This window comes from Salvelinus alpinus, chromosome 14 (assembly GCF_045679555.1).
Source record: "Salvelinus alpinus chromosome 14, SLU_Salpinus.1, whole genome shotgun sequence".
In the NCBI taxonomy this organism is placed as follows: domain Eukaryota; kingdom Metazoa; phylum Chordata; class Actinopteri; order Salmoniformes; family Salmonidae; genus Salvelinus; species Salvelinus alpinus.
The window spans coordinates 14,874,131-14,893,859 of record NC_092099.1 but is presented as its reverse complement, the minus strand read 5'-3'; the positions used below and the strand labels follow the sequence as shown (position 1 = coordinate 14,893,859).

The following is a 19,729-nucleotide window of genomic DNA, read 5'->3' as shown; positions in this document are numbered from 1 at the left end:
TGTGGAACAAAGTCTACGTGGATTACTCTACACGCAGCCAGAGACAGTAACCGCAGCATTGACCGTACAAAAAAAAAAAACATAAAAAAAAAGAAGAAGCTGCAACTGATTGGCTAGTGAAAAGCACACTAGGGCAACAATTACTATCATCGGCCTACTGTTTTTTTGGTATGTAACAATTGCTTGAAATGTATCATTTAATTATAAAGCTTGCATTTGGAATTTGTTGTTAAATTTAAGTATCACAGTGGCGGAGACACACCATAAGAGTGGAGAGTGCTTTTTCTCCACTTGTTGAAATGTTTGCTGTTGCTTTTACACGTTTAAATGCAGGCCCTATGTGGTAAATCTATTCCATCCAATACAATAATTACTAGCGTTTCATCATTCCATCCCCATACCGTTTATTGCAACATGTAGACATTTCTGTTTCATAGGCCATCGATACATTTTCATTTTATAGCCAACCATTTCTTACCTTGCTCCGAGTGGGCGCAAAGTTTATAGTGCACATGAACATTCGCAAGACTCATGCGGTAGAAGTTCTGTTTATTTAATTCAATGTCTGGTTTCCTTTGTTCATATTTGCCTTTCCTGAGTTCAGTGTGTCTGTTGCCGCGTTCAAAACAACAAGGAACTTGGGGGGGAAAAAAACAAGCTCCGACTGGGGGAAAAATAATCGATTTGAACGGTCATCCAACTTGGAATTCCAAATCTGGAACTCGGGCCTTTCTCGAGATCCGACTTTCAAAACAGAAAGTTAACTGACGTCATGATTTGACCTCGTATTTTTCCCTGAGTTCACAGTTTTTTTTTGAACGGGGCATAAGTCCAACGTCTCTGTCATTTTTGTTGTGCGCACCTCAGTGAGCATTGAAAAAGGCTGCGTGGCCTGCGCACCACACTTCAGAGTCAGAACGTTGAATAAGAGAAAATGATTGTTAATAATCATTAAGACGAATGTCCCAATGTAACAATAGATGTGGAAATTGCCTTTTACATTGTAGAACCAGTTTATTGGTTGTAATTGCCAAATTGGGTAATTGTATGGTCCTGGGTGCCCAGTGCTCATTTAATGTAGGCCTACCTGTTTGAGCACCTGTTAGACAGAGTCCATTTGGTTTCTCAAGGGGAGGCTGTACAGTCTTGCCCTCTACCTGTGTCCGTTCAGATAGGACAGGTTAAGCCTGATACAGAGGCTATTTCTTTTGGGCTATTGCAATTGTGTATATTTGGTCACTCTACTTGTATATTTTGTATGATATGGCCCTTTCACCATTGGATCACCAAGACCTGTAAATAAATGTAGACTGATCAAGTCAACCTGCCTTACCTTCTGCTGATTTCACACCCTTATTAATGGCTGCTACATGTCCATATTTTACAATTACATAGGCTACTAAAGATATGTTGTAGACAAAATAATGAAAAGGGCTGTCTGGTAGCGTCAATAAATAGACAAAGATTTGTCATCGAACAAGTAGTTGCATATATAGATTTAGTTTTTACTTGACTTGCTCGTAGAATGTACGACTTGGACTGGACTCAGTCTTTTCTCGTTCTACTTGGGACTCCGCTTGACTCGGACCCTGTGACTCAAATAATACTTACTTGATCCCACCTTTGCTTCTTACTAGTAACGCATTTATTGTTTTAGAAACATTGCAAAGCATTGCTCATCCGTTTTTGTGTTTTGTTGGTGTAATTTTTTCAGGGGAAAAATATTTTGGAATGTAAAAAAATCTGAGTGGCTGGTAGATTTTTTTAATCTACCTGCCATAGTCGCTGATGGACCAAAAAGTACATTTTAGACCCTGGTGGTGGACCGTTCTTGATACACACAGGAAACTGTTGAGTGTGAAACACCCAGCAGCGTTGCAGTTCTTGACACACTCAAACCGGTGCGCCTGGCACCTACTACCATACCCCGTTCAAAGGCACTTACATCTTTTGTCTTGCTCATTCAGAGGGTGAATGGGCAAGACAAAATATTTAAGTGCCTTTGAATCCATGTCTCACAGCTTAAAAAACATTTTTTAACCCATCTCCTCCCCTTCATCTACACTGATTGAAGTGGATTTAACAAGTGACATCAATAAGGGATCATAGCTTTTACCTGGATTCACCTGGTCAGTCTGTCATGGAAAGAGCAAGGTGTTCTTAATGTTTTGTACACTCAGTGTACATGTTCCTTCCTAAATGGCACCCATAGGGCACTGGTCAAAAGTAGTGCACTATGTAGGGAATACAGTGCCATTTGGGACGCATCACAGTAACAGCAGGTTTTCTAGTGGCGAGGGGGTACAGTACCTTGGTGCTCCACAGCTTGACGGTCCAGTCAAAGGAGGAGGTGACAAACAGATGGGAGAAGTCAACGGGCCCGGTCGCTGTGTGACAGTCTATCCCTGTGATAGGCCCGTGGTGGCCCTCAAACATCTCACTGATCCCTGCTTTACTGTGGACCAAACATACAACACACAGGGGATAAGAAAACAATACATAGCCAACACCACGTTACATTAATTTCCCCCTGATGAAAAATTAGCATATATAACGTGATATCATTACCAAAATAATATACATGAAATATTCGAGCATATATTTCTGACTTTCAGAGCACACAAGGTTTGGTCAAGACCTCACTTTGTCTCAATTTACGTCGGGAATAACATTTAAGTTGAAAGAACTCCCCTTTTAATGTGCCATGGATGTAGATTCCCAGCTCGGTGGTGAGAGAGGGGCAGTCTTCATCTAAAGAGCCACATGTTGCAGAGCTGTTACTAGGCTGTGGCTCTGATAATTACCTCGAGAGATAAATACCCAGCATGAGAGATGCTTATGCGTTATTAACTGGGATGAGAGTATCATACCATTAGAAAATTAGCTGGAAAATTAGTCCCTCAATTACAGAGGTGATCATGCAACGCAGAACCTGGCAACTATCCCCCTCGGCGATCTCCGGGCACAACGCAGGACATAAGCGATAGCACCGTAGCTCAGAGATTTGTCTCTCCATCGCAGGCAGGAAGCACTCGAGTCAAGCCACGCGGCTCTGTCGCCTCACAAGTGGACACACTGACTGTTTGCTTGGGCCACCCTCTGTCTTTCTCGCTCTCAAACGAGAGCATTGTGTAACGATCCTCAGATGAGAGTCTCTTTGGGACATCCGGTTTTAAACAAACTCCCTCACACCGAGGGAGGACTCCTCCAGAAGAAATGATATCTTTCCCCTCCATGTGTGTCCCGTTTATGTTGCGCGACCTTTACAAACATAACTGACAGAAGCGAAGCAACACAGGATGACTGGGGTAGGAGTGAAAACCTCAAAACACCAGGAGATCAAGTGTTGGATTCATATTGCTTGGGGAAGTGAGGGGGGTGTATTTATTTGACATATCAAATCAAAAGTATTTATAAAGCCCTTTTTGCCTTAGCAGATGTCACAAAGTGCTTATACAGAAACCCAGCCTAAAACCCCAGAGAGCAAGCAATGTAGAAGCACAGTGGCTGGGAAAAACTCCCTAGAAAGGCAGGAACCTATGACGAAATACTGTTTTAAACCGGGGCCTAACAAGCCTCCTCCTATCCTCCTATCTGCCTAGCCGGAGGCAATGGGGACGCAGGGGGCTGGGGTTCTGGTTAATATTGTTGTACCTTCCATGACGACACGCCATGTAGACGGACCCGTCCTCGCTCCCCACCGCAAAGTTGTTGACATCTCCGAGGGGGAAAGACATGGAGGTGACAGCGACGGCCTTCGACTGCTTGAACACCAGCTCCAGGCTGTCCTGTAGATTAGAGGGAGGGAACAGAGTAGAATAACATTCCCAACCAGCTCTCTCTCTGCCCCGGCCTGCATGTTAACACACTGCATAACCGAAATTCAGCTAGCAATTTAAATAAATGATTAACATTTGACGTGTGGGTTCGGCAGCGCTGTTGGATTGCCATTGCTAGCAGAGTTCATTTCCTTGAATAAAAAATAAAAAATTATTTGAGCGCAAAAATAAGTTTAGTGAGTGCCCCCCCCCAAAACAAAAACGTAGCGGCTGAAACAAATGGGTTTAGTGAGGTCCCGGTGTTTGACATGCCCTATAAAAATGGGCCGACGTGAAGTGTGTGGCGAATAGGCGGAGCGTGATGGGCGGTACCTACCTGCGGTTGAGACAGCATGTCCAGGCTCCAGGAACACATCTTGCCATCGGTAGAGATGCTAATGAGGTTGTGGGCGTTCTGGGTGCCCACCACGTTCACACAGTACACTGGGTGCTGCACAGAGGGGGAGACAGGGGAACAAGGCCCCCCACGATCAGTCTGTTTACAACACACCGGCGTCACCATTGTTTCTGCACTCTGCTCGTCTGACCGTGTGTTCAATGTAACTGTTGAGATAAAATCATTTTGGTGATGGTTGATTGGCAGATGAGTGTGTTGTGTTATACCGTGTGTGCTGCTGCTGACAGAGGGGTCCTCTGCACGGGGGTCCTCTTGTTGCTCCTGTTGTCCCACAGAACGATCTGCCCCGAGTAGGTGCCCCCCACCACCAGGTTAGGGTGGAATCTGGCAAAGGCGGCCGACATCACTGCAGACTGGCGCACACACAGACAGAGAGTGTGTGTGCGTAAGAGACAGGGCCATGTCAGCGTCTGCTGAGACTAACGAGCGCACGGTGAAACAGCGACAGCTCTCTGGTGATGTACGTCTATGTCACCTCCAATCAAAAAACATCTGCGTGCCCCCCCCCCCCTATTTCAGACCAGCTCAAAATAATACACAGACCTGGGCCATTCAGGGTAGCGCAGCAGTATGCCAGTGTGCTGTACAGCCGGCTGCTCATTTTCATTTACACTTCAACTATCCTGTGTTTTCCTGTGTTTTCCATGACACCCCTCATGGCAGAGCCTCCTGCTGGAAGCTACTCACGACAGGATATATATGGTATGGATTATGTCTACATTATTCGTGCTAGTTTATTATGTGTGGTCTCTTTACTTGGTCTCTGGCTGCCTGGTCCAAGCCCTACCTTCCCCGTAGCCTGAAACACACCCCCCGTAAACCTAGCCATATGTAATCATTCATTCATCCATCCATCCATCCAAGTCGATTTATTTCCAAAAAGGTGAGAAAAAAATGACATTTTATTTTAAAAACACATTCCCAGCTCACTTGGCGGCATAGAGAAAAATGAGTTCACACTTCTGCTCAGTTTTATTTAGTCGAAGCAATGTGCCTGGGACTACATCCGCTCTGGCGGAAGCAACATGTGGTTCTACTCAACCCGTCTTGGTCTGGGAACCTCAGGGCACGCAGGATAATAAGGAGTGGAGGAGCTGCTCTCTCTCTGCTGAACACAGGGCCCTTGTTTAGGTACACATGATAACCACTCCAGCACTGCGCAGCACAGCACACGTAACACTACTGCTGCAGCCCCTTAAACCCCGGCCAGCTATTGCACCACTGCTCTTCTCCGGCGCCTCACTAACATGTGGATAGATGTGGTGGTCAACGCCAGCCCGGTGAAATCACAATGTGGATGAGAAAGAGAGAGAGGCAGAGAGAGGTGGGAGGGATGGTTGGCGGTGTGCCACACCCGTCAGGGAGAGAGCCACCCATGAGGCAGAGGGAAGGGGAGGAAGGGGGCAGAGAGAGAGAGAGAGAGAGAGAGAGAGGGGCCCTGGGTGGCTTTAGTACCTGGCAGTGGAAGACATATTCCGGAGTGTTCTTCTTGTACTTCATGTTCCAGACCAGGGCCACCCCGTCCGGCTCGTGGGGGGCTTCCTCGTTGTTGTTGTATGAGGCAACCAGCAGCTCAGGATACTGGTGACAGACAAATCAGCCCAAATGAATGTCAAGAGGAAGTAGACATGGCCTCCAGGCTTGGCTCCATGTGAACAAGCCTGCCCTCAGCAGTGCCGGTGAATGCCGAGCAGAATGCGTAACCACCCCCTTCTCCAACAAGATTTATGGCCGGGAAACTTTTCCCCCAACAGCGCAGTCTGGTAAATAACGTTTGGATGCTACGGCTTGGCATAATGTTAAAGGACTAGGGGGACTAGACTTCTGAGAGAGATGAGTGAACCACGGTAGTAAAGTTGGCCACTGCAAGTCGTTGGAGACCTTTGAAACACAACCCCAGCGCACACTAAAAACGCAGGGAGAAACGGCTGAGGAAAGAAATGCTTGAAAGACCTGCTCTCAAACACTTACCAGATGTAAACAAACCATTAACCTCTGCTGCTTCTCATATTGGAACAACTGAAGTTTACAGTCGGCGAATACACAATTTAGCACAAGGGAATGGATATCCCTCTGAGCAAGCAACGCAGTGGCGAACAATGAGTCGGTGTTCAATCACTGTCAGAAGACATTGTAGAACTGGGATCAAATGAAGAGAGACATAAGGGGAAACAAATGATTACGGGCTCATACTAAGTGACAATTTGTGCACGACACGGCCCCGGCTCCCGGGGGAACGTGGCTAAATGTCTAATATGAAAAACGAGTGCTGTGTTTATGGTACAGATTTAGGGCAGTGGTGAGGTAGCTAAAGACTCAATGTGTTAACGGACTTCCTTCTAACAGTAAACAACTTGTGGTTGAATTCGGACACGCAGCGACGCAGTGTGACATGATTCACAAAGACACAGGGGCCAGTGAAACCATGAACAACGACTGCTGGCGTTTTGACTCAGTGACTAAGTCAGTGAAAAGGTCGCGTCATGACGATGAGCCAATGGTGACTAATGGTGTTGTGTTTAACCGGTGTAGGGTGAAGTTCCCCCTAGATGCTGATCTTGGGTTAGTTTTGCATTTTCCCCCACCAATGGTTAAGGTTAGGATTGGGTCAGAGGAAGCTGATCCTAGATCTGCACCACGGACAAACTTCACCCAGGAGCGTGTTTTACCTGAGGGGACCAGTCCAGACAGGTGACCACGCGATGCTTAGACCAGCGCTCATCCACAAACTGTCTGTTCAGAAACAGCTTGGCCCCAGCTTGGATCTCACTAGGGAACAGCATAGTCACAGTCATAATAATAACAACGCTGCACTCCTTCCTATGACTAAAACAGCGACTGTATTCTGCCTTTACTATTCAGGTGATGCCAAATGGAAGAAGGGAAGAAAAAAAATATCTTCTCTCTCTACCCTTCCTTCTCCTCCATCTCGCGACCACTGTAGTCGAAGAAGACGTCCACGTGTTGGGACAGGGCCCGCTCCACGATGCGGGTGCTGTGGTCAAAGAAGGTTATGAACTGCTCAGAGTGGAGAATCTGCAGCTTCTCCTCCTCAGTCAGCTCTTGTGGAGGTGCTAGACAGAGACGGTAAAAGTTATGGACAAACAATACAGAGCCATCTAACAGATTGGGGTCGTCTTATTCAAATTATATTCGGGGGGGGCATCATACAACACTTGGAAGTCAAAATCCCGCCAAAATGGTTGGTAGGATTCTTCAATGAAGATGACATCAAAGAAGTTCAATCGTTAATCTTTTCGCACCACAACTCCTACCTTCCTCCTCCTCTTTCTGGTCTGGTTTCTCCGTTTGGATCTCAAGCACTGGTTGTGGTGGAGCAATCTCCTCCTCCTCCTCCTCCTCGTCTTCCTCTGTTGGGTAAAAGGTGGACAATTTCAATTCAACACTACATAAGAAAAAGAAACTGGCAACGCTTCACATTTCATGGTTTATACAAGATTAGTCATGCCAAATGTGACAGCGGCTAATGACAAACGTTAGAAACCGCAGACGATTTCAATGACAATGGTTTTAAAGTGACAATTGATCCTGCAACTCTGTGTCAATGTTTGGTTCATTCCTAATGTCTACAACTAGTCTCCATCTGCAACATAGTTTCTCTTCAACGTGCACACTGAATGGTAAGCAGGCTAGCATGGGTATGGGAATGGAATCATTATGTGCCTCTGCCTCTCATTTGTTTGGTTTGCCAACTCAATGTCACCTCTCTGAAAGGACCTGTGCCTCTAAAGCACTGGAGGTTGTCATTTGTGTGAAGGGGGGGCCCTAGGACCAGACCCCCGCTGTGTTGCCCCCCCCCCCTCTCGCTGATAATGAGGCCCAGCTATTCAACAGTTGTTGTTTTTTTGCACTTCTCAGTGTAGCTATCTCCTCCATGTCCCAGCGACAAGTTGCCCCCTTCCATCCAGGCCAGGGTCCGGGGTCAGCGGGACAGAGGACGAGGAGCAGCTGCCCAGGCCCACTCCCATTGGTCCGACCAGCTGACAGGACGGGTGCTAGCCAGATGGCGCTGCTTTGATTGTCTTGTTGGCCTCAGAAAGGTGGCATGAGGATGGCACAGAGGTTTTCCGCCTGACCGCCCCTAGACAAGTCTCTCTGAACGGCAAGCCCGTGCAATTACCACCCCACCAGGGGGTCCACAGACTGCTATTCAACCTCGGAGAACGCACGACAAAAATACAGCTTGTAGGCCCGACCAGCTGGCAAACCACACACTGGCTCAGACTTTCACACACTAGACAACTCTCCTATCTCAAACAAGCACCTCACCGTCTCCTCTCCATACACGCCCATTCAACGTAGAAATAGATTGTTTACAACAAACACATTCATGTGGATGAGAAAAATGTACAATTGTCTACCTTTTAGAGCTCTAGGTACAGTTCATCTATGACGGCAGCAGCGTTGCACACAACTGTTCCATTTCCACTGAGATCATCTAAAATCAGGGGTGCCAAACTCACTTTTTCCCCGGGAGCCGCAGTCGGCCTTCCACGAGGTCTCAAGGGCCCCACTGAAAATTGGTTATATTTCCTCGCCGTCAAATTTAGCTAATTTTTTTTATAAATTGTCCTCCATCTATAACTTGGGGAATGTTCTATGCTCCCTGACTGTCAATAGCTTTGATTTCAGTGATAATTAGTGGGCTGGGCACAGTCAAGAAACTGTATGAATGGTCCATTATAATTTATACACAGTTTTGATTTGGTAAAATAAACATTTTAAAACGGTTGTTCTTTCCGCCCACGGGCCGGATGTTTGACACCTAACTGATAACGACATCTGCCTATATAAAGTTATTCTCGTTCCTGTCTCCCATGGAGGTTGGGGGGGGGGGGAGCATTGGGTGTTCTGATGAGTTTACAGAACTGGGTTGATGGCAAGCCATTTCAATGGACGGCCGTACCCTGGAACCCAAAGGAGAAGGTTAAAATCCTTCCTTTCAAGGGCCTCAATCAGGCTTAAAGGAAAACAGTAATCACTGTCTTTCAGATGGGCCCGGCTGCGCTCGTCAGCCCTTTCCCCCGGCGAGGCAGGCAGAGCAATCAACCTGCCAGGCATTAGGAGCGGAAGGACAATCTGAAAATAAAGGGTATAATGCACCTGCCAGCCAAAACGGCCATTTGGAAAAAATCTAGTGATCCTGGTGACCCCGCTGGAGGGAGTCGGGGGTGGGGGTCAGAACCAGGGGGTGGGGAGGGGGCATTTAACAGAATTCACCCGGATCAACCATGTACTGCACACCGACACCTCCCCTCAAAGCAGGCCCAATTATGGCTTTTGTACCAAGAAATGCTTTTTTGGGGCGGAGTGGTACCGGGGGAGGGAGGTGTAATCACAGGTCTTTGTCAAGACACTATATTAATGCAAAAGCAAAGTGGGCCCAGTGTGTTGTTCAAGTACAAAACTAATGACCTTCACTCCCCACTGCAGGTGTGTTCGTCTCATCCACAGATTGGACAACACAAATCGGACTTCCACATGCCAGTTTACTAAAGGCTGTTGCACCAAAACCAGCGTCCACTGTTGGTCTTTTCTAGCTGCAGTGGAGGAGTGTGGAGAGTAGACGGTCTGTGAGTACAGAGAGACCCTAATTAAGTGTTAAACACAGAGGACACCATGGCTTCAATCGATTCACAGTTCGTTTTCAATCCGTAAATGAAAATGTACTTCCCTTTGAGTCTAAAGTAGGCAGCATTACTCATAACTGCTCACAAATCGCATATGAGAACATTCCTTTTAATCATTACATGCGTTTGCCAGCTAAAAAGAAAAATGGCTAAAAAAAAGCTAAAATAATAATAATCACAATGCTGCAAATGTACACGTATTTTACTAGTACCAACAGAATATCTTTACGTGCATAGCACAGGCCTGCATCACATTTTTACTACAGTGTCAGATAGGGATTTACTGAAGGGACAATGACCAGTTGGCATAATGGTCATGGTATGTTTTCTTTCTGTGCGAGGTAGCAGATGAAAATACATCAAGCCACCACGACCCGACCCAACCCGGGAGATTTCAGCAGTGGCCCTGCAGCCGTTCTGACGAGCAGGTTAATCAGGGTTCAGTCAGCTGTGAAATGGGAGGCTTTTGTTGAGTTTACACACTTGGAGCACTGGTTACCTCTCTCGCTCTCTCTGTGTATCTACCCCCGTCTCTCTCGCTCTTTCCTTCTCTCTCAACAGACAGAGGATTGAGACAAAAGGAAAAAAAGACCTTTCTGTGAAGATGTGATAGGGATTCAGCAAATGTTTTTACCCTATAAAATCTCTATTTCTGGTTATTTTCTCACATTCGTGTCTTTGAATAAACTCCACTATAATTGATGAGCATGCTGAAACTGTAGTTAAATGGTAACCTAGGCCTACATTTAATTCAACAATACAGTCAGTTAAGGGGGACTAATCGACAAGTGCCAAGAGTATGAAAGGTGACAATGTTCAAAAGAGTGCCACTTCAAACAAGAGGCTGTTGAGTTGAGTTCCTTTAGTGATTAAAAGTTATGACCTTCCCCCGAATCCAAGTGATTAAAACAAATCACATTTAATTACATTTCAAATTTACTCAAACGCTCTACTCTCTCTTGTATTGCCTGAAGCCTTTTTAAACAGAGCTTCAGGCAGGACACTCGATGAATTCCCCCATATATTTTTTCCATAATTACATCTTGCTAAGCAGCACTTACTGACATTGCATAAAGTCCACTGCTGTAGCCTGAACAGTGTTCTATATCAAGGCTACCACTACGTTTGATTTCTACACACTATCCTGATTCACTGCCTTTCCTTGTATGACCTGGAGTGGGAATTTCAACCATCCAAGCAAAACAGCGAGTATTGCTTTTATAAATATTGGTGGAACTTACGATTTATGGGGAAACGTCTCTAACTAATAGATTCTTTCCCACCAGGTCACAAAATTTGCATCTACACTGGACTCCTAGTAACCTAGTTCAGGGTTTCTCAAACTCGGTCCTAGGGCCCTCCCTGGGTGCACGTTTTGGTTTTTGCCCTAGCACTACACAGCTGATTCAAATAACCAACTAAACATCAAGCTTTGATTATTTGAATTGGCAGTGTAGTGCTAGGGATAAAACCACAAACCCTGTTCTACAGGACGGTAGCTCTCCAGGACCAGGGTTGGAGAGCCCTGTTCTACAGGACGGTAGCTCTCCAGGACCAGGGTTGGAGAGCCCTGTTCTAGAGGACGGTAGCTCTCCAGGACCAGGGTTGGAGAGCCCTGTTCTACAGGACGGTAGCTCTCCAGGACCAGGGTTGGAGAGTCCTGTTCTACAGGACGGTAGCTTTCCAGGACCAGGGTTGGAGAGCCCTGTTCTACAGGACGGTAGCTCTCCAGGACCAGGGTTGGAGAGCCCTGTTCTACAGGACGGTAGCTCTCCAGGACCAGGGTTGGAGAGCCCTGTTCTACAGAACGGTAGCTCTCCAGGACCAGGGTTGGAGAGCCCTGTTCTACAGGACGGTAGCTCTCCAGGACCAGGGTTGGAGAGCCCTGTTCTACAGGACGGTAGCTCTCCAGGACCAGGGTTGGAGAGTCCTGTTCTACAGGACGGTAGCTCTCCAGGACCAGGGTTGGAGAGCCCTGTTCTACAGGACGGTAGCTCTCCAGGACCAGGGTTGGAGAGCCCTGTTCTACAGGACGGTAGCTCTCCAGGACCAGGGTTGGAGAGCCCTGTTCTAGAGGATGGGAGCTGGAAGGACCAGTCCACCCCTACCCAAAATAAAAGAACACTAATCAGCTTGTTGTGCTTTTTTTTGGAGATGGTGGGTCATCTATGGGGACAATTTAGGATCTCTCTCCTTCGCTCTCTGTCTAGCATGGCATGGCAGCACCTTCCTCCAATGCCACCGCCCGTTGACCTTGAGTTTACAGTGCCGTCGCCTCCTCTTGACAACATGATGAATCGCTCAATCAGTGCACGCGACCAACGCCACACCGAACATCAAATATGCGCAGAAGGGTGTGAGCAGGCGAGGGGACGCCGCCTCACCAAGTGCCAGGAGTGATGGCGCGAAAGCGCACAATGTCACTGAGTGTGTTTTGTTATGTGCCTATTGGGTGAAGGGAGAAGACAGGAAAGCGAGAGAGTTGATGAAATGATTACAGAGTGGCAGAGAGAACGGAGGGGGGGGGGGGGGGTCTAGTGTTGAACAGCCAACAGAAACCATCCTTGTTTAACACAGTGTTACAATGCCCTAAAGACATAGTCTCTATGCCTCCCTCCACAGAACAGAACAGACAGAGCTCTGCTCTTTATCCTTTACCCATTGGGTATGAGTATCCACAGAGTCACACAATCTGTTCACAGCCAGACCGCTTGCATTTCACATTCCCCAATGACAAATCACCAAGTCCTCTGGCTAGTTTCCACTGGAGATTGATCTGACAGGCATCTAACTGGGTTCTATGCAGTCTGAAGTGTGAAGGGGGAACTTAGAAGAGACAAGTAACCCGTGCAGGGAATCAATCTTTGTTCATCAACCCAAACCTCCGAACACAAACCATCAAGCATAAATAATGAATCTCTTTAACTCACTCGCAGTGTAAATAAAACCGACTATGCTACATAGCACTCTATAGCGGTCGCTGATATGTCTTGCTGATAAAGCAGTGTAAACAACAGATTTCAGCCTATGAGACACTCTGAACTACATCTTAGAAGGGAAAAAAATAAACTAGGGGTGTAATCACAATATTGCATATTGTGGCACATGTGCTCAACATGTGGACGTTATGGGTAAACGTGCTTTTTTTGAAGATACGCATAGACGACCACATGAAAGCTGCTGTGCAGCAATTACATACATATTGACATGGTTCAGATGCATTAGCCGGGCATGAACGAGGTGCTTCATATCCAGCCCCAATCTACTGCCTTTCTTCCCAATTCACCCTGGCCCTCTCATCCTGCACATTCATTGTAGCAAGGCCCTATTGGTTTGAGGATGGGGGTTTTGAGAGGAGTGAGTCTACGTGTACGAATTTAATCTTTCCTTTGACTTCTTATGTTTCCCGGGCCCCTGCAATTTCCCCCGGCTTTCATCTCAGTGCTCGGTAAGGTCAGATCATTTCCACTTTGTGTTCACTTCCTGCTCCCACTCGTATGATCAGACAACCCAGCCAGCCAGCCGGCCACAACACACATCAAAAAAGAGTAGCCTTCGGAAACCTTGATAGATCGACTGCACTGTTCTCTGACCTTGCAGTCAATGAGTCAGGCAGCTTTAGTTGTGCCGAAAATATAGAATCCTAGTAACTATGTACTCGGGTTAGATTTCTCACCTTCTTTCTGCTGGGTGGTCACAGGCGTCTGGGTCTCCTTGGTGTACGACACCGTCTCTTTTGGAGGGAAATCAACATGGGTGATCTTGGCCATGCCCAGCTTCAGAGGTCCACGCCTAAAAGCAGAGCACACCTTCAGACCCACGGCAGGGCCAAGGAGAGCTGAAACAATAACAAGAACCCGGGCGACCCAGACACAGCACATAACAGTACTACTATCACATTCCAGCCTTTTCATTGGCACCTCAAAAGCCGAAGTCGCCTTTAAGACGGATGTGCGATTTTGTCTTCTGATAATCACTTATTTATGGAGAAGGAAAGGAAGGATAACAGCGTGTCTGTAGGTCAAAGAAAGACGCCACCAAGAGACACATGACCGGCATGACTTTTTTTCCTGATCTAAAACGATGACTTTCGAGAGGGTCAAGAGGAGCAACAGGGCTAGAGGTTGAAAGAGGGATGAAGTGAAAGGAAGGTAGTGTTCCAGTACCCCAGCTCGGAGTCAGAGTGAAGCTGAAGAGTAGACGGGTCAGAGTCCCAGTGTAGAGTCCTGGTTAGTGTCACAGCAACAAGGCAGCATTAGTGCAAGAAAGCAGGCATAAACCAAGAGAGGAAACAAGTTAGAACGTATACACTCAACATGCCTATACTGACAAATACAATTTAAAAAACAAACTTGTATTCAATTCAGAACATTTCAGAAACACAGAAGTTTTCGTAGCGAGTGGTAAAATCGCACACACAGGTCCTGAGAGTGCGAAGACACTGGGTCTAATGAGGCAGCCTGAGGGGCTGGTCAGGCCTGAACTGTGTCACGCCAACGGCTCGGAATCCCATGTGAGGGAGCGCCCTGCGGGCGAAAACATGACCTCCCGTGTGTGGAGGAAATGACCACGCTGCTGAGGGAAACGAGGCAACACGTAGAGCCTTGGGGTGGAGGAAGAGCTCCCTGGCTCTGATGGGACACTGGAGGAGCTAGAGTTTCAGCAGGGGGACCGGGGCTCTAATTAGGGGTCCCCCAGGCATCTCCACAGCCCTGTTGTTTTATAGCTCATTTAGGACCATCCTAATGCAACGGCACACGAACAAAATAAACATGCACACCCTCGGCATAAGCTATTCATCGTGATCTTCAATGGTATTGTTGGTGGGCATTTGTGTGTTATTTGGAGAACAACACTGGTACTGTGTTCTCAAAACTGGACATGTTTATAGGCATAGTTTATAAGGCAAATGGTTACATAAGCACCTGTGTGCATCTAGTAAAACTCATGCAAAGGTAGTTTAAATTTCATTGTAAGAACATTGGCAATATCTTATTAAAAACCAAGATACTGGATTGACTGTTCCAGCTGTGACATGGATTTATAGAGAAGAAACCTGTTCAAACCTGTGAAACACAAATCCTTTAAAATGACACAGACATTAGGAGAGACCGTTCCTCATTCATTCCTGCAATAAAAGCCCCGGCATGCATCGCAACCTAAATTACAGCAGCGCTGCACTGTGCTTAGAGGATGAAGGCTCTTTGCAGAGAGATATTAACGCATTTTGACATTAAAACATTAGATTGGGGGGTGTTTGTACCTGGATCCCACGGCGCCGTCGCCCGAGTCTTGGCTCCCTGCCTCGCTTGGTGTGCCCACAGATTTGGAGGTCGGAGACATGGGAGGAGGGACTAGATAGTGAAACAGGTAGTCTAGTGGTTAGAGCGTTGGACTAGTAACCGAAAGGTTGCAAGATTAAATCCCCGAGCTGACAAGGTAAAAATATGTCGCTCTGCCCCTGAACAAGGCAGTTAACCCACTGTTCGTAGGAAGTCATTGAAAATAAGAATTTGTTCTTAACTGACTTGCCTAGTTAAATAAAGGTAAAATAAAAAAATGACAGGTATCCCCCTGTTACTATGCAAAGAGGCTGGCATGTTCACAATAGGGCAAAGGTAGGTCAATTTTGGGGTGCCAGAAGTGGCAAAAAATGAATACAAATGTGTCATGCAAAAAAGGCTAAAATGGAGTGGATATGAACAGCAAAAAGGAGAAAAGACAAAGAAAAATATGTTATATTTCACCCCATATGCTATGAAAACAAAAGTAAAAATTCAACAGTAAGACAAATACCAATAGTATTAGAAATAGCTAGGCACACATCAACATACCAAAAGTAAATGGATGAGACAGTTATCAAATTCAAAAATACAAACAAGTAAATAATCATGTCAATGTCACTTAAGCTATTTAAATTAAGTCTAAGGAACCATGGCAAACCATAGAAAATAATATGACCTTTTCTGATTCATAAAGAAAAGTAGGGAACTGATGTTATCACAAACTGACAGACCAAGCCAGCCATAAGGCAACATAAATGAATCTACTATGGACCACTTCTGCCCCCTTCTGTTAGCTTGGTGACAATATCCTCACATAAATCTTGGTTTAGAAAAATGTACAGTCAATAGTCAAATGGCCTACATTACACAAGAGAGACTCAATACTTGTAAAATGCTCATGAGATTTGTTAAAATTCTAATACTGCTGGTAGATGGTTTCTTACCAACAGGGACATCAGCTGATGTGATGCCCATGCTCTGCAGAAGGGCATCTGTCTCACGTCTCTTTTTCTCCAAATCCGAGTCATCCAGTGGGGCGGCATCTTTCTTCAGGTCAGCCTGGAAGAGAACCAGAGCAGGTACACTGGTTAGTATCCTGACTGTAAGCATGATGAATAGAGGGTTTGATGGAGAGTTGTCTGAATTTGGCTAGTTTATAGTGCTGGGCGATTAACTGAAATGTTGGTTATTTTTGTTTTTTAAACAACTAATTGTTCAATTACTTGAATTTTATTTCATTTTTTTTATTCTGTGAGCTCAATGCGCAGTAAATCAGATCAAGCCCGAATGAAGTCATCAAATAGAAAGTATACACAAGAACTGAAATATTTTATTAAAGTAATCTGAATAAAGGTTAATAAGAGATAAGCAGTAATGGGCGGTCACTACCATCACTACCAACTTGTATTAATTGTTTATTCTGTGGTGTTACAGCATTCAACCCACATAATGCACAAAAAAAATTAAAATGATCAAAACGTGATTATTTTTTAATAGTCTAACCAAAACCACCTCAAAAAGCAATAGTCGCTCAGCACTTCTAGTTTAATAAAACAATTAACCTAGCCTTAGAATCTGTGCATTTTCCCTGCAATCGAAGCTACTGCTTCCTCTTTCCACTGATGTAAAATAGGCCTACTCAGATACTTTGAGCAGAATGCACACTGCCATTTTGGTCAGTTTAGTTCCCGGCATTTAAAGTCCCTATAAGCATGTACTTACCTCTTTCTTTTTGCGCTCATCTTCCTTCCTTTTTTTCTCCTCCCTGATCTGAGCCAGGCGTTGCTTCTTCCGTTCAAGCTCCGCTTTCAGCTCACTTTTGTCTGACATGATGCCAACACTGTAGGACACGAACACATTTCAGAACAAGATAGGTGACCTACAGCATTTTACAGCAGTTGGCAAATCTGAAAAAGCCATCATTTGTACAGGTGTTATTTTTCACTCAGAAAACAACCACGAGTTATGCTACACATTGGAATATAGACTCGGTTATGGTCAGAAGCAATTTCGCCGACAGCATTTCATGAGCTGCTCTGAAAGTGTAATAAGATCACTCCTTTTTAACCTTTCAGATCAACGAGAATAGCACCTGCTCCTTTGCTCTGATCTGCCAGGTCAAACCATTTAACTAGCGGGCCCACTGCTAGTTTTTGATCATGAATGAAGTTTCAGCAGGGCACAGATGATAAGGCTCAAGAGCACACTCTACTGTCCAGACAGAGAAAGGTTGGATGCTCTTCCATTAGCAGGGTCCTGACCACCTGGCCTGTAAAATCGTTTTCTGGTCCAAAGCCCCATTCAATGCGCTTTTGTCTACTCAACTCTAACCAACTTCAGAGTGCGCTCAGAGAGATTAGGTTGATCACTTCAAGAGAGGCTTTACCATTCTGTATACAGCATTGATCAGCCCTCATATCCTCCACAGCACCTGACCCTTTCAACACCCAACACAGGGACCACTTTAAGACATTTGACTTAATTGCACAACTTAAGACAATGAATGGAGGTCTCTGAGCTTTATAATGAATTAGGTTTCTAAGCCTTCCTTTTCAGATGGACATTCAGACATTAAGTAAATTAAATTTTATCAACCACCTTGAGATAATGTGGTTGATGCAACTTTTTTTAAACTCATACATTGTCATTTTCATACAAAAACACCCAATAAATTAAGCTTTTCAAGTAGTGTTCATGTAAATGCAGACTTCTGCAACAGGAAATGTAAGCTAATACAAGGACTGTAGCTAGTTAACTCAAACATTCAAAATGTATTTTATTGGTAAAATATCAAATAAGAAAATAACCATTTTAAAAACAGAAGTAAAGAGGACATCATGAGCTCCAACATAAGTGATGCTGGCAAGAATCACGCCGCGAAGTACAGTGACTAGTTTACTGTGCAGTGGTCAAGCTATGAACGATAGCATTGAGCAGCATCATCAGCATCTTCTTGCCTCGCTATCACTTGAACCAGTGCGCTAGCTAAGTTACATAGCTAGTACGGTTTGTAGAGAGCAGGTAGAGAATGTTATCTTAAAATTCTACACATCCGAAAAACCCCATTGTTTTACTTACTAACGTTAGAAGACTGTCAGGACTGTCATTTATCTAACATAACTTTAGCAAGTTAGCTGCGGCCCCACCCAGCAACTGTGAGATTGACTAACCAAAATTGCTAGCCAGCGAACGTTGGCTAGAAGAATTGACTTTGTCTTGGCATCCGGAATGACCTCTTCAAGTTGAAAACATTGATTCGCTACCTGCCTCTTACAACAACAACAAAATCGATCTACCAATCTTTCAACTATGTTACATTCAAGCCTAGTTGCAGAGTTTAGATCAGCTAGCTATCACAATTGGCCTGCAACAGGCTAACGTTAGCTGTTACTTAGTTAGCTAGCGGCTAGCCAACCATCTCGGGGGAAACTGATGGCTGGCTGACGACTAAATCTCAGCACACGTTTTCATTTACACGCTACCTCCACGTTTCACTTGTAGTTTGGTAACAAACCGTATTTCTCCTTGGCTTTCTAAACGCTTGAATACAGGATCCTTTCCTGAAGCACCAACACAACGGTCCTCACCAGTTACCACAGCCACGAATTGAGAAGGCCCGCCTATCCGACCAATAAGATGAGGGAATGTGATGACGTATATTCCATTTCGTGGGAAAACCTCGTTTTCGAAATGGCATGTCTCGAGTTCGGGAACAAGAATTAGCAACGTCACTAAAACATAACATTGAGAAATAACAAAAGTCTTGGGCAAAAGGGTAAGTTGTCCTAAAATGAGCTCGCTAGCATAATGGATTCCATTCCAAGCACAGAGGAGTTATCTGGAGCAGTGACAAGTCCTTCTTCCTCTGGCAGTCCAACAGACAAATCTGGGTTTGGTGACGCCAGGAGACGCTACATCACCAATGCATAGTTCAAACTGTAACGTTTGGTGGAGGAGGAATAATGGCTGGGGCTGTTTTTCATGGTTCAGGCTAGGCCCCTTAGTTCCGGTGAAGGGACATCTTAATCTTAATGACATTCTAGACGATTCTGTGCTTCCAACTTTGTGGCAACAGTTTGGGGAAGGACCTTTCTTGTTTCAGCATGACAATGCCCCTGTGCATGACAATGCCCCTGTGCATGACAATGCCCCTGTGCATGACAATGTCCCTGTGCATGACAATGCCCCTGTGCATGACAATGCCCCTGTGCATGACAATGCCCCTGTGGATCATACAGAAATGGTTTGTCGAGATCGGTGTGGAAAAACTTGACTGACCTGCACAGAGCCCTGACCTGAACCACATCGAACACCTTTGAGATTAATTGGAACGCCGATGCGAGCCAGGCCTAATCGCCCAACATAAGTATCCCGACCTTAGTAATGCTCTTGTGACTGAATGGAAGCAAGTTCCCGCAGCAATGTTCCAACATCTAGTGGAAAGCCTTCCCTGAAGAGTGGAGGCTGTTATAGCAGCAAAGGTTGGACCAACTCCATATTAATGCCCATGATTTTGGGATGAGATGTTCGATGAGCAGGTGTCCACGTACATTTGAT

The 19,729-nt window shown here is 45.5% G+C and overlaps 1 protein-coding gene across 7 annotated transcripts in view; it reads right to left on the bottom strand.

The window, feature by feature from the left end:
- The window catches only part of LOC139538490 (dynein, cytoplasmic 1, intermediate chain 2a), a 22,909-nt gene extending 3,180 nt beyond the window's left edge, over positions 1–19,729 (bottom strand). Inside the window, exons 1-14 of one of the 7 annotated variants that reach the window (XM_071340586.1) lie at positions 18,687–19,729; positions 16,895–17,012; positions 16,117–16,231; positions 15,151–15,241; positions 14,054–14,113; positions 13,564–13,679; positions 7,512–7,607; positions 7,148–7,310; positions 6,906–7,005; positions 5,692–5,817; positions 4,443–4,589; positions 4,156–4,269; positions 3,655–3,788; positions 2,311–2,455 (exon numbers count right to left, since the gene is read on the bottom strand). In XM_071340586.1, the coding sequence (XP_071196687.1) occupies positions 2,311–2,455; positions 3,655–3,788; positions 4,156–4,269; positions 4,443–4,589; positions 5,692–5,817; positions 6,906–7,005; positions 7,148–7,310; positions 7,512–7,607; positions 13,564–13,679; positions 14,054–14,113; positions 15,151–15,241; positions 16,117–16,231; positions 16,895–17,002 (1,515 nt within the window). In that variant the 5' untranslated portion in view covers positions 17,003–17,012; positions 18,687–19,729. Of the gene's footprint in view, positions 1–2,310; positions 2,456–3,654; positions 3,789–4,155; positions 4,270–4,442; positions 4,590–5,691; positions 5,818–6,905; positions 7,006–7,147; positions 7,311–7,511; positions 7,608–13,563; positions 13,680–14,053; positions 14,114–15,150; positions 15,242–16,116; positions 16,232–16,894; positions 17,013–18,342 lie in introns of all 7 variants that reach the window. The other 6 variants (XM_071340590.1, XM_071340587.1, XM_071340589.1 and 3 more) reach the window with 6 other exon arrangements.